At 52.8% G+C, this 13,252-nt stretch overlaps 1 protein-coding gene across 1 annotated transcript; it reads right to left on the bottom strand.

The window, feature by feature from the left end:
- Positions 1-1,011: 1,011 nt before the first annotated feature.
- CT47C1 (cancer/testis antigen family 47 member C1) lies at positions 1,012-4,917 on the bottom strand. The gene is made up of 4 exons (XM_047843285.1): positions 4,644-4,917; positions 3,246-4,490; positions 2,202-2,344; positions 1,012-1,146 (listed from the first exon to the last, which is right to left on the bottom strand). The coding sequence occupies exons 1-3, from the start codon at positions 4,915-4,917 to the stop codon at positions 2,244-2,246; spliced, it is 1,620 nt and encodes a 539-aa protein (XP_047699241.1). The 3' UTR covers positions 1,012-1,146; positions 2,202-2,243.
- Between the last annotated feature and the right edge of the window lie 8,335 nt (positions 4,918-13,252).

Genomic DNA, 13,252 nt, shown 5'->3' with positions numbered 1-13,252 from the left:
TTTTATTTCTGCAGTTTTCTGCCATCACCCAATGTGAGCCCTTCTGTGTCTCAGCCCCTGTGGGTTCTGGCCCCCTCCCCAGTCCAGCCCTTGCCATCCTGTTCAGTTGACCTGCAAGTCCCAAGCCAGTGAATTAAGGGTGGTTCTACCATAGGTGAGTCTCATCTTCCCCTGTGCCTCTGAAGCAGTGCTTCTGAAACCGTAGCTGCATCAGAATCCCCTGAAGAGCTTGTGAAAGCACCCATTTCTGGGCCTGCCCTCGGAGGTTCCGATTCAGCAGGTCTTGGGTGGAACCTCAGAATTCCTGGCTGGTGCTGATGAGGCTGTCGTGGGGCCCAAACTTTGAGAACCACCCTCTAAATCAGTGTCTGGGTCGAGGCCCAGCAGCACCATGTGGCCTGCAGACCAGCTGGGCCATCCACCAGGTTTCCTTCCAAACCACACTCTAGAGCCGTGCTAATAGACATTACGGTGCAACTCACGTGTGTCACTTGAATTTCTAGTAGCCGCGTTAAGAAGTAAAAAGAAGTGGGCACAATTAATTTCAGTAGTACATTTTAACTCAATTTGGTATCGTTTCGATATGTAATCAGCATAAAATTATCAGTGAGTTGTGTCCTTTTTATGCCTAACAGTGCGTCTCAAATGAGACCGGGCGTGTTTCAGTAGCCACATGCGGCTAGTTCCTGACACAGTGAGCCGCGTAGCTCTAAAGACCTGACCTCCATCTCCCTCTTTACAAAAGTTGTTTTCACCTTGACATTTTAATTGATTTGGGGCCATGATAAAATAATTTAAAACAGGCTCGTCAAATGGTAGGCAGTGATACCTTTTAATGAAGGCATGGTGCGTCAAAACAAAGAGGTAAAAGAGAGATTGGAGTTAAAATGATTTCTCTAAATAAAATCTGCCTTCCTTCCAGTTTATTACTTTAAAACAAACTTATTTTTGATGAGAACACATGCTGTCAAACGTATCTGTCAAGTGTAACAGAAAAGGCCAATTTCATTGGATGTCACTCTTTGGGGGATGTGGTTTGGAATGACGTCAGTGTTAATAAAATTCCCATGCGCTTCTAGAAAATGAGAAACCAGAAACAATGAACAGGTTCTTTGTTCTTTCTTCATCTCGTTTTGTTCCTCCCAGCTGCAGGATGAAATGAGAGAAAATTAGCAATCATAGAGCCATAACCACCAACGGTGACTTTCCAAACCTATGAAAACAGCCCTATATATACCCGCTACATCCGTGGGCTATATCTCATCAAGGAGAGAACCCAGTTTCCTCTTGTACCCTGCACCCTTGTGCCTGGGGTGCTTGTGCGGCCCATGGCTTCGATCACGTGCTCCTACCAACCTGGTCTCCCTCTTGCCTAATACCATCAATGCTTTTTTTCTTTCCCTCGAGAGGATTCTGGGATTTAAGACAATCTCTTCACCTTAAAAGCCTACGCTGATTCCACAAGCGATACTCCCTTACCCTCCCAGACCCTTGATTCTCCATATCTACCATACGAGAAACAGGCTGTTACTGTAAAATACACAGCTTTGAAAATGAAAAAAAAAAAAAAATCAAATGTTAATCATTTAAATATATTCAAAGACAAGATATACTTCAAGACTTAATTACCAATTCAGTGATAAGTAATAGCCATAGTATGACTAGGTTTCTTTGGACTGTCACATAAAATACAAAAGTCCACACCTGAAGACTTAGGTATTAATCATTAAATGCAGTCCTACTTGAAACTCTGAACTTTTTGCCATTTGCATGTAATCACATTCGAAAGGGTATAGTCTCCTAGTTAGTACAAGGGGGTACATTTCCATGGCCAAGTAATGAAGGCCCAAGTAGGAAACAGCGCAGCCACTTTAGCTGCTGCTTCGGCTGTTTTCTAAACAAAGACTGGTCTCAGTTACTGATATGTTTACCATTTGTTAGTAGTCTTATAGGTAGAGAACAAAAGAGCTCACAAGAACGAATGAGGAGCCACGAAATAGATTTCAAAATATACTGTGATTTCTATTACTAGGTACCTGAGTGTTGTGTTAACATTCTAAGTAGGTCAAACTGAATGTCTGAATTCATTTTAAACAAACTTCTTAATTTATTGGGAGAATTAAGAAAAAAAAAAAACAAACCCGGTCAGTAACAGGTAAATGTCAGGAATGGTTGGGTGATAGGTGGAGCTATCCGGATACCTGGATTTTTGGGGCCTGTTCTGTGGTGGGTCCAAATGCTTTTCAGTGAGATCCTTCTTGTTGTTTGTTAGACGTCTCTTCTTCCCCGCTCTCCGAGACTTGCGCCTCCTTATCAGAGTTTTCCTGCTGATAGTTTGTTGTTCCTTTGGTGAAGAATAATACAGACTTTGGAGCAGACATTCACAGGAAGAAGTATCGTGATGCATAAGGAAGAGTGACATCTAGTAGAGTACCCGCAGGAGAAGCGGGAGGATAGAAGGAACTAAGAGAAGAGCTGGGGCCCTTCCTCCTGGTCGATACAGCCCTTCCATGGCCCTCACCCTTCTGCTGCTTGGTCACTTTCACAGTGACATTCTTTCTTTCCAGTCAAGCTGCCACCCTGTGCTGCTATTATAACTGGCCCTCCGGAGAAGAAGGGATCAGAATCATCAGTGTCTGCTGCATTGTGTGTGTTCTTGTCAGAGATTTCTTGCAACCATGTTTGGCCTCAACTCCAAACTCTCCCATGAAGCTCATGAGTCCCTCAATGCCTGAATATTTCAGTTTTCCCAAGTGCTCCCACGTCAGTTCCTAATGATTGGGGATGAACGTTCTAAAACTTGGCATTTTTAACAGCCGTGGACAAAAATGAGGTGTGCCCCTGGCTCGCTCGGTTCCTTCTGGCTCCACCCCCTCTCGCCCTCCTGCGCACCCCTCCCACCCCTTGTACACCGCTGAACTGCAGACCCCTCCCGCCCCCTGCACCCCCACCTGCGCTGACCCGCACAGCCCCTCCCGCCCTCCTGCACGTCCTCCCGCCCTCCTGAACCTGCACCTGCACCTACCCTGTGCAGACCTCCACCTACCCCGCGGCCTTCGGCTGTCTTAGCCGCGGCTGCCAGAAGGCGGCACGTTTCCTTCTCAAAGCCACTGGTAGCTACGGCACGGGGCTCCCACCCCGACCCTCGGCCTTCAGTCTGGGGGCGCCCCCAACCTCGGCTTCTGTGCCCGGGCGCCCGCAACCGCCCACAGCCCCGGCCCCTGGGACGCGCGGGTCCCCCTCACCCTCTGTGGCCGCCGGCTCCTCCTTGTCAGGCTCCTCCGCGGTCTCCCAGGTAGCCTCCGACGACGACGACGGCGACGACGATGACGACGAGCCCTGGGCCTCGTGGGCCGCGGTCGCCGCTGGGGGCGCAGGGGGAACGTTGAGCTGCAGAGGCCCGGGCCGCACGAGGATGTGGTTGTTGTAGTGGACGAGGTGTAGCAGTGAATGCACCAGGTCCAGGAATGTAAAGCGGAAGCCCACCATTGGGAAATGGTGGGCGTCCACAATTCCGTCCCCGGCGGCCTCCGGCTCTTCCGCCCCGTCCTCGTCCTCGTCTGCCGGCCCGAAGTCCGAGTCCTCGCCAGCCTCGAAGGCGTTCCCGCCCTCGGGGCCCACCGCCTCCTCCCCGAGGCCTTCCGGAGGCGCGGCCAAAACGGCAGCCTCGGCAGGGTGGGGCCCGGAGTCCCCGGCCGCTCCGTCTCCGCCGCCGGCCGCTCCGTCTCCGCCATCGGCCGCTCCGTCCCCGCCGCCGGCCGCTCCGTCTCCACCGCCGGCCACTCCGTTGCCCATGGCCATCATGTCTCCACCACCGGCCACTCCGTCTCCAGCCACTCCGTCTCCGCCATCGGCCGCTCTGTCTCCGCCACCGGCTGCTCCGTCTCCTCCATCGGCCGCTCCGTCTCCACCACCGGCCACTCCGTTTCCAGCCACTCGGTCTCCGCCATCGGCCGCTGCGTCTCCTCCATCGGCCGCTCCGTCTCCGCCGCCGGCCGCTCCGTCTCCGCCGCCGGCCTCTCTGTCGCCCATGGCCATCATGTCTCCACCACCGGCCACTCCGTCTCCAGCCGCTCCGTCTCCGCCTCCGGCCACTCCGCCTCCGGCCACTCTGTTGCCCATGGCCACCACGTCTCCGCCTCCGGCCCCTCCGTCTCCGTCTCCGCCTCCGGCCCCTCCGTCTCCACCTCTGGCCACCTCGTCTCCACCGGCCACTCCTGCTCCGACCACCCAGTCTCCGCCGGCCACTTCGTTTCCGGCCACCCCGTCTCCGCCGGCCTCTCCATCTCCGGCCCCCCAGTTTCCGCCGGCCGCCCAGTCTCTGCCGGCCACTCCACCCCCACCCACCCAATCCCCGCCGGCCACTCTGTCTTCGTCTTCGGCCTCCCAGTCTCCATCTCCGGCCACCCATGCTCCGCCGGCCACTCCACCCCCACCCACCCGATCCCCGCCGGCCACTCTGTCCTCGTCTCCGGCCTCCCAGTCTCCATCTCCGGCCACCCATGCTCCGCCGGCCACTCCTCCTCCGCCCACCCGATCTCCGCCGGCCACTCTGTCTTCGTCTTCGGCCTCCCAGCCTCCATCTCCGCCCACCCGATCTCCGCCGGCCACTCTGTCCTCGTCTCCGGCCTCCCAGTCTCCATCTCCGGCCACTGCCTCTCCGTCTCCAGCCACCCGTTCTCTGTCTCCGGCCACCCCGTCGCCACCGACCGCTTCGTCTCCGGCCATCCCATCGCCACCAGCCACTCCGTCTCCAGCGGCCACCCCATCGCCCCTGGCTACTCCATCCCTGCCGGCCCCCGCCTCGCCGCCGGCCACCTCGTTGCCCCCTCCGGCCGCCGGGGCCCCCGCCTCATCCTCATCCATGGGGCTCTCCTGGCCACCCGGGGCCTGGCCTCCATCTCCGGAGGCGGACATGGCACCAGGGAGTACCTCACCGGGGAGGCGACAGACAGGGCTGCGGCGACGCTGGAGGCGAAGGTGGCGGCCGCCTAGCCCGCTGCCGCCGACGGGAGGCCGAGGGCAACGGGGCCCGGCGTGAGGTGGCCGCCGAGGGGGACAGCAGTCGGTGGCGGTGCCCGAGGAGGCCCCGGACGGGAAGGGCAGGGGGCGGTTGTGGGGAGCGGCCCACCCAGGCCTCCCCTCGGGCGACGCTGGCCACGGCCGGTGAGAGTCCAGCCGCCGGAGGACGGTGGGCGGGGCCAGAGGCGTCAACAATGGGCCGCGTGCCCTCCTCTTGAGCTCCACCCTCATTCGTCCAGACGCAAAGAGTGACGTGCTCGGCGTCCAGTGAATGACCGAGGCCCCTAGGGGTTGCTCCCACTTACCTCCCTGTTTGTTCTCTGAGGCCTTAGGGTCTTGCCATTACTTTCGGGTCTGCGCAACGCCTGTCCTTTAAGTTTTACCATTGTCTGAAAAACTGTAGTGGTCCAATGTGGACCACCTAGGTTGGGGAAACTCCTTCTGTAAAGGGCAGAGAGGAAACATTTGGGTTTGGGGAAGCTCACAGGTGAAATCGGGACCATTACGTAGGTACTTCCATAACAAGACAAAAAACACATTTCCACAAATATTTGATTGTTGAAATTAAAAATATAATAGTAACTGGGGTGCCTGGGTGACCCAGTGGGTTAAGCGGGTGACTCTTGATCACAGTTGAGGTCATGACCTCACAATTGGTGAGATCAAGCCCCAGGTCCGGCTCTGCTCAGAGCCTGCCTGGGATTCTCTCCCTCTCTCCCTTTCTCTCTGACCCTCCCCTGTTTGTGCACTCTCTCTCTCAAATAAATAAGCTTAAAAAAATATAATAACAAATTGCATACAGGTTTTTTTTTTTATCATAAAGGCCTATTAATGAGAAGAATGGAGTTCTTTTGGGAGAATAACATTTTGTTTAATCGGGGTCCACAGTGTTGTAGAGTTACACTAGTGAGTCCCCATTCACAGATGCCTAGGACTCACGGACTAGAGAGGCAACAGACACTTGGACACCGATGACACAGGTGACAAGTGCTAAACCAGGGATAAACACAAAGTGCTATGGCAGTACAGGAGAAAGAATGCTTAAGTGGCCAGGGCGAGGGGAAGAGATTGGGGCCTGAGAAAGTGCTCAACAGGAAGCATTTCACCTGGATTCTGAAAGATCCTTAGACTACCTAGTAAGGAAGGATAGCAAGGAAGGGATAAGGAGGGAGGTCACTGTAGGTAAAGGAAACAGCATCAATAGTACAAGAGATGTGTGTGTGCGCGTGTGTGTGCGTGTGTGTACCTGTCTAGGGAATGAAATGGCTCCAGCATGGGCAGAGTGGCAGAACACTGACACTGGGAGGGCCTGGCTTCCAGAGGTCTGGCTTCCGGAGGCCCTCTGTGGGCCACCCCGTCCCCTCTCACCTAGCACAGTGCCTCCCGGCCTCCTCACCTCCTACCCAAACTGATCAGCTGTATTCATTAAATCATGCATTTACACATCGATGTATTGGGTACCTTCCAATGTACCAGCGCTGTGTCTCACTGGAACTCTCATTTGTACCTGTTCTGGTTTGACACATGAGACACAAAGACGGCGGACCTGTCCATGGTCCCCATCCCAGAGCCTCGCATCACTCCTGCGCCCCTCTAGGGGGTTTGGCTAAGACCTCTGGAAGCCAGGCCCTCCCAGTGTCGGTGTTCTGATATCTTTGCCAAGACTCTGTTTATACTCAGTCATATCCTCTCTGGTTGGCTCCTTTACTCATCAGCGCGGTCGAAACATGAGATGAGGACCTACCATTGATCGTGAAGTCTCCGGTGAAGAAGTGGGCACCTGGAACCTCTTCTCTGCCCAGAGCAGAGGACCAGGGCGCTAGGGATGCCATAGGGTGGGCTGCTGTTAATGAAAACCTAGGGCTATGAAATGACAGGAGTGAGGAGGACCCTGGAAGAGACGGCCCTTTTACGGTGGCAACAAACCAACCCCCAGGTGGTTGGGGTTGGCTCCGAGTCTGCGAGGGGTGGTGGGGGGGAGAATAATTAACGCCAGCAAACAATGGAGACAGGAAAAAGCTGGGCAGATGTGCGTTCAGCAAATACCCGAAGCAAAGCTGGGGGAGAGTGTCCTCCCAGCTCCGACATTGAGGCTCTCTTCATGACAAGTATGTGGCCCAAGAAGTCCTTGGGACAGTCTAGGGCCTCAGTCATCTTCCTGAGGCTTCCCGGGGGTGCAAACCCATCTAGGGGGTCAGAATCCCTATCTCTGACCCCTGTAGCTGGTGCCTGACCTCCATCTCTAGCCAGCCACCCATGATGTCTGATCTTCTCCAAGCCAGGAAATTAGCACAACCCAGGATTTCAGATTTCCTTGGGGAAGGGTATCCTTTTTGTCCACTCAACTCCCCCTGTCGATCAACAGAAGTGGCCAAGTCCTCTCCATTGGCAGACCTGTCACCAGGGTCAGGGTGGGACAGGGGGAAGGCCCCAAGGCCCCAACAGCTTGAAGGAGTCTCTATTTAATGTCAGGCATGGCAAGGGACACTCCCCGAAGACCAATCCAGAGGTTTCCTTTACAGCCTGGTCCAAAACTCACCGCCTCCAGGCGGCCTTCTTTTCTGTGTCTGCTCCCCGCCCCGCCCCCACCCCCACCGCCTCTCCTGAATTACAGTGCCCCGTGTAGACACTGTTTAGCTCCCCTATGAAAGCACAGGCCGTTGAGGGGGAACGTCCGGACCTTCAAGATTGTAACAGCCTTGGTGTCTTTGCACAGGCAGGTGTCTGACAAACGTTTGTTGACTGAATCCCAAGAGCTTTGTAGTCACTGCCACCATCAATGGCGTCTCTCTTCTACCTGCCGAGGGCTGGGCTGTCTGCAGAGGGCCTCACCCCCTCTTCCTTGCTCTGGATCCTCTCCCCCCATGGCCTCCCGTGAGGTTTCTGCCCTTGTGGCCGGTGTGGGGCCCGTAGGGCCATGATGCTGGGTACAGTGAGGGGTTACGGCCCCCAGGACAGACCCTGCCCATGCCCCACGCAGGGAACGACTCCGCCTGTCACCGGCGTCCTCGTCCACCGTGTCACAGCCAGACTGGGCTGTAGGTGCTCGCCAAAGAGAAGCACCCGCACGGGAGTGCCGTCTCCCGACGGGAGCCTGAAGCCCTCAGGTGAAGGTGCTCCAGGCCAGCACCCCCTCTGTTCACAGAAGCCCTGGGAGGGGCAGGGGACCTCCAGGAGCACCAGCCTCTGGGGACTTGACCTTGCCTCCCCCGTCCCAACGGGGTCCCTGCACAGGCCTGTGACCTGGAGCCCAGCCCCTGGGAGAGGGCTGGGATGTGGGGGCTCCTCCCTTCCCGTCAAGCAGGAACCGCTGCCCTGCCGGGCCCTGGTCCTGGGTGAGCTGACACGGCCGGAGGCTCTTCTCCACTCGAAGGCTCGCCTGGCTTGTGGGGTTTATGTCTCACCCTCCCAGACTCAGTTGTCCTCCCTAAACTGAAGCTCATTCAGCATCCTTGGTGATCCTAACATCCACATGGGCCACTTATTCTTCACCCTGGACTTTCACCTCCATGACTTCCTTATCTGGACTTTTCTACAACCTTACGTCACACATTCATCTCCGTGATACGATCCTACGCTAGCCTGTTTGTTTGTTTTTATCACCGGAAACTGCCATTTAAATGACTTCTACTCTAGTTTTAGTTCTTCAGTCCCGTCAGATACTTCTCCAGTCCGTTTTCCATCCCAGTCTCTCCCTCTTCGTGTGCCTACCGTTTTCTCCATTTGCCCCCTTACCCAGCTTAGCGTCCACCCACTGGCTTTTGTTATAATCGCTCTTTGGTAGGCAGAATGTTGGCCCCTGCAAACACGTCCACACCCTAATCCCTGGCAGCCTGGGACTATGCTAGATGACATGGCAAAGGGGAACTAAGGTTGCAGAAGTAATTAAGGTCACTAGTATTGGAGGGCTCAGCGTGCTCCCTCCAGTAGATCCTGTGCACAGCAACCAGCGTGATTTTAAAATATATAAGGGGTGCCCGGCTGGCTCAGTCAGTTAAGCGTCTGACTTCAGCTCAGGTCACGATCTCGCAGGTCGTGAGTTCGAGCCCCAGACTCTGTGCTGTCAGCGCGGAGCCTGCTTCGGATCCTCTGTCCCCCTTCTCGCTCTGCCTCTCTTCTGGTTGTGCACTCTCTCTCTCTCAAAAGTAAATAAACATTAATAAAATTATGTGTGTGTGTGTGTGTGTGTGTGTGTATTTCCCAGATTCTTTCACTCCTGCTTAACTACCTTCACTGGCCTCTCGTGGATTAAATGAGATACTAACCCCTTATTCTTCCCCATAAGGCCCTGCGTGATCTGACCTCTGCCTGCCACTGGTGTCATGGTTTCTAGAACACACGAAATACTCTCCCGCACGTGCTGTTCCACCTGCTTGACGTGGGCCGTGGGAAGAGTTGAAGCAGGGTCCTTACCCTCCAGTCCCACGTAAGACGGCACGGCGTGCTCTCGGCACAAGGGTACCCAGCTGAGGCCCATGGTGCCCTGAGGTGGAGCCCACGGTCTGCCCTTGGAGCTCTGTGCCCAGGTGTGGGGCCGTGACGGTCTGGAGGAAGAACTCGATCTCTCGACCCCCAAGTGCCAGTGAGCACTTAGCTCGGGTCAAAGTAGACATTGGCTTGCCTGTCCTTCTCCCCGCAAGCCCCGTGAGCGCAGGGCGGGTTTGTCTCCTGCAGTACCGTACGTCTCAGCTCCGGCTGCACAGTCGCTCACCGAGAGGTGGCAGTTGCTGAGACGGAAGGAAGGGCCGGAGGAGAGAATGTATGGGCAACACAGCCGCTCCTCGCCACCACTTCAAGGTCCCATTCAGTCTGGGTGGCTCCGAAGGACAGCCCAAGTGCAGTGTCGAGACGCTGCCACTGGGTGGAGAGGTGTGACCGTGTTTTGGAGCAGAGGCTGCGCTTTGCTGCAAGGCGGAGAAGACAAATTGGGTTTTTTGTGGCTTGGGGGTTTTGTGGCTGTTGTTCCTTTTTTGTTTGGCCACTCGGACCTCAGATGTCATTACTCCTTCTGCCACGTTCACGATAAAAGGACACCCGCCTAAAGCTTCCCTCACCTCTCCTAAGCGCCCCCCACAAAGCTCAGCCACCATTTTCTCACCTCTGGTGGACCTCTTTCCCTTTCTCCCCCCCCCCCCCCAGCTTTATCGAGATACAATTGAAATATAACACTGTGCAATTTCAAGGCCTCCAATGCGATGATTTCATACACAGTTAACACTTCCAACATGCCACATAATTACCACGTTTTCTAGTGAAAACCTTTAAGATATACTCTCTTAGCGACTTTCAAGGGTATAATGCAGGATTGTTTTTTGTTTGTTTATTTTAGAGCGAGAGACAGCAGGGTGTGGGGAGAGGGGCAGAGGGAGAGAGAGAGAGAGAGAGAGAGAGAGAGAGAATCTTAAGCAGACTCCACGCTCAGCATGGAGCCTGATGCGGGGCTCAATCCCACGACCCTGGGATCATGACCTGAGCCAAAATCAAGGGTCAGACACTCAACCGACCATGTATACATGGTGTGTATTGGATCCACAGTACGTATTCATCTTAAACTGAAAGTTTGTGCCCTTTGGCCAACATCTTTCCATTTCCCCAGCCCCTCCCCCGGCTCCCCAGTAATCACCATTCTACTCGCTTGATGAGTTCAGCTTTTTTAGATTCCACACGTAAGCGAGATCATAACAGTCATTTGTCTCTCTCTGACTCATTTCACTTAGCATAATGCCCTTAAGATCCATTCGTGTTGTCACAGCCGGGAGGATGTCCTTATTTCTTTTTTTTATGGCCAAATAATATTCCATTGTACATATACCACATTGTCTTTATCCGCTCATCTGTCGATGGGCACTTAGTTATTTTCAGGTCTGAACACGGGCGTGCAGAATGTCTTTGAGATGGTGATTTTACTTCTTCAGATATATACCCAGAAGTAGGATTGCTGGGTCATAGGGTAGTTCTCTTTTTAATTTTTGGACGAACCTCCATCCTGTTTTCCAGAGTGGCTGCACCAGTTTGCATTCCCACCAGCAACGCAAAAGCTTCCTCTTTCTCCGCATCCTCGCCAACATCCGTTGTTGCCTGAGCTGTGAATGTGAGCCATTCTGACGGGTGTGAGGTGATATCTCCTTGTGGTTTTGATTTGTATTTCTCTGATGATGGGTGATGTCGAGCATCTTTTCATGTGCCTGTTGGCCATTTGTATGTCTTCCCTGGAAAAATGTCGAGTCGGGTCCTCTGCCCACTTTTAAATTAGATTTTTCTTTCTGTTTTTATTGAGTTGTATGAGCTCCCTATGTATTTTGAATATTAACTCCTTACCAGATAGGTGGTTTTCAAATGCTTTCTCCCATCCCAGACGGTTGCCTTGTCATTTCTCAATTGCTTCTTTTACCGTGCAGAAGCACAGACGCACTGAAAGGTTTGACGTGGTCCCACTTGTTGATTTTTGCTTTTGTCGTTTGTACTTTTGGTTCATATCCAAAAGCTCATTGCCAAGACCAATGTCAAGGATGGGATCTAATTTCATTCTTCGGCATGTGAATATCTAGTTTTCCTAATACAGTGAAACCTTGGTTTGCGAGCGTAATTCGTTCCGGAAACATGCCTGTCATCCAGAGCACTTATATCAAAGTGAATTTCCCCATAAGAAATGATGGAAATTCAGATGATTCGTCTCACAACCCAAAAATATTCATATAAAAACGATTATACTTTTGGGATGAGCACTGGGTGTTGTGTGGAAACCAATTTGACAATAAACTTCATATATTGAAAAAAAATGATTATAATACAGTAATGTAATACAGAATAATAAAGAAAATGCAAAATATAAGGAAAAATAAATTAACCTGCACTTTGAAAACTTTTGTGGCTGGTGTGAGGGAGACCAGGGAGAAGAGGGTTATTGTGTAGGACGACTTTCACTATCACTAATGGAATCACTGCTATCTATTGGCTCAATGGAATCTTGTTCCGCATGGGGGCCATTGTAGACGCTCGCACGGAGGTTGACTATAGTACAGTGTTAATACTCTGGTCCTATGCTGTATTTAATGTAACTGGCAACAAGGCAGCAGAGGAAAGGGCTATATCTGCCGGCAGCCTGACCTAGAATGAAGCAAAGCATTCCGATGCTTCCTCTTGTCTGGAGAAGCAAAAGACTGTCCAGAGGTGCTTTGAAGTGACAAAAAATACACTAGTGTGGGTTGTGGGCACCTTCCAGCGTTCTGAAAAATCACTGATTTCTGCCAAACACCGTGGCCTGAGACCAAGCATCTGAGCATGGGAGATGATCACCCACCCACAACCCCACAGAGATAGAGAAAGAGAGAGAGAGAGAGAACCATTGGCTCACCTGTGATCATGTGACCTTCGGCATCATATACTACTCCCATCGCAAGACATCACTCGTTTATCAAGTTAAAATTTATTAGAAATGTTTGCTCATCTTGCGGAAAACTCGCAAGGGCAAGTTACTCGCAATGCAAGGTTTTACTGTAACTGTTGTCGAGAAAATTATCCTTTCCTGATTGAACATTCTTGGCTCCTTTGCCAAATATTATATGACCATATATGGGTGGGTTTATTTCCGGGTCTTGATTCTGTTCCGATGGTCCATGTATCTCTTTTATGCCAACACCATATTGTTCTGTTCACTGTGTGCAGGACGGTTTGAGATCGGGAAGTGCGATACCTACGGCTTCGCTTTTCTTTCTCAGGATTGCTTTGGCTCTCCGGGGTCTTTTATAGTTTCATGCGTACTATAGGATTGTTTATTCTGTTTCCGCAAAAAATGCCATTGGGATTTTAATAGGATTGCGTCGGATCGGTAGCCCCACTTTCCTTTCTCTCCTCTTTTACTGCTTTATCCTGTGTTCCTCTTTTCCTGGGAGCCACTCTGGGCCTTGGTTTCCCAACCTGTGCAGTGAGGACCAGGGTGGCCTCGTGAGAGTCTAAGGAGATACTACATGCCAAATCTCATTGACCTACCTTGGCATAGAGTACGTTCATAGACTTTCCTCTCTCTCCCTGCCCCTCCCCCACTCGCGCTCTTGTCTGTCTCCCTCCGTCAAAAATCAATAAACATTTTTTAAAAATTTAGAAAACGAATGCCTATTTTCAAGAACCTGTGTTACGTAAAGTGGGTTATACGTGAGGAGTGTTAGGGGAGAAAACCACTCCCTGCCTGCTGCCGTCCATCATGAGCCAGCCTCTGACTATACTGGACGGG

Source organism: Prionailurus viverrinus, chromosome X (assembly GCF_022837055.1).
Source record: "Prionailurus viverrinus isolate Anna chromosome X, UM_Priviv_1.0, whole genome shotgun sequence".
NCBI lineage: Eukaryota > Metazoa > Chordata > Mammalia > Carnivora > Felidae > Prionailurus > Prionailurus viverrinus.
This window is presented reverse-complemented; position numbering and strand designations above follow the sequence as displayed.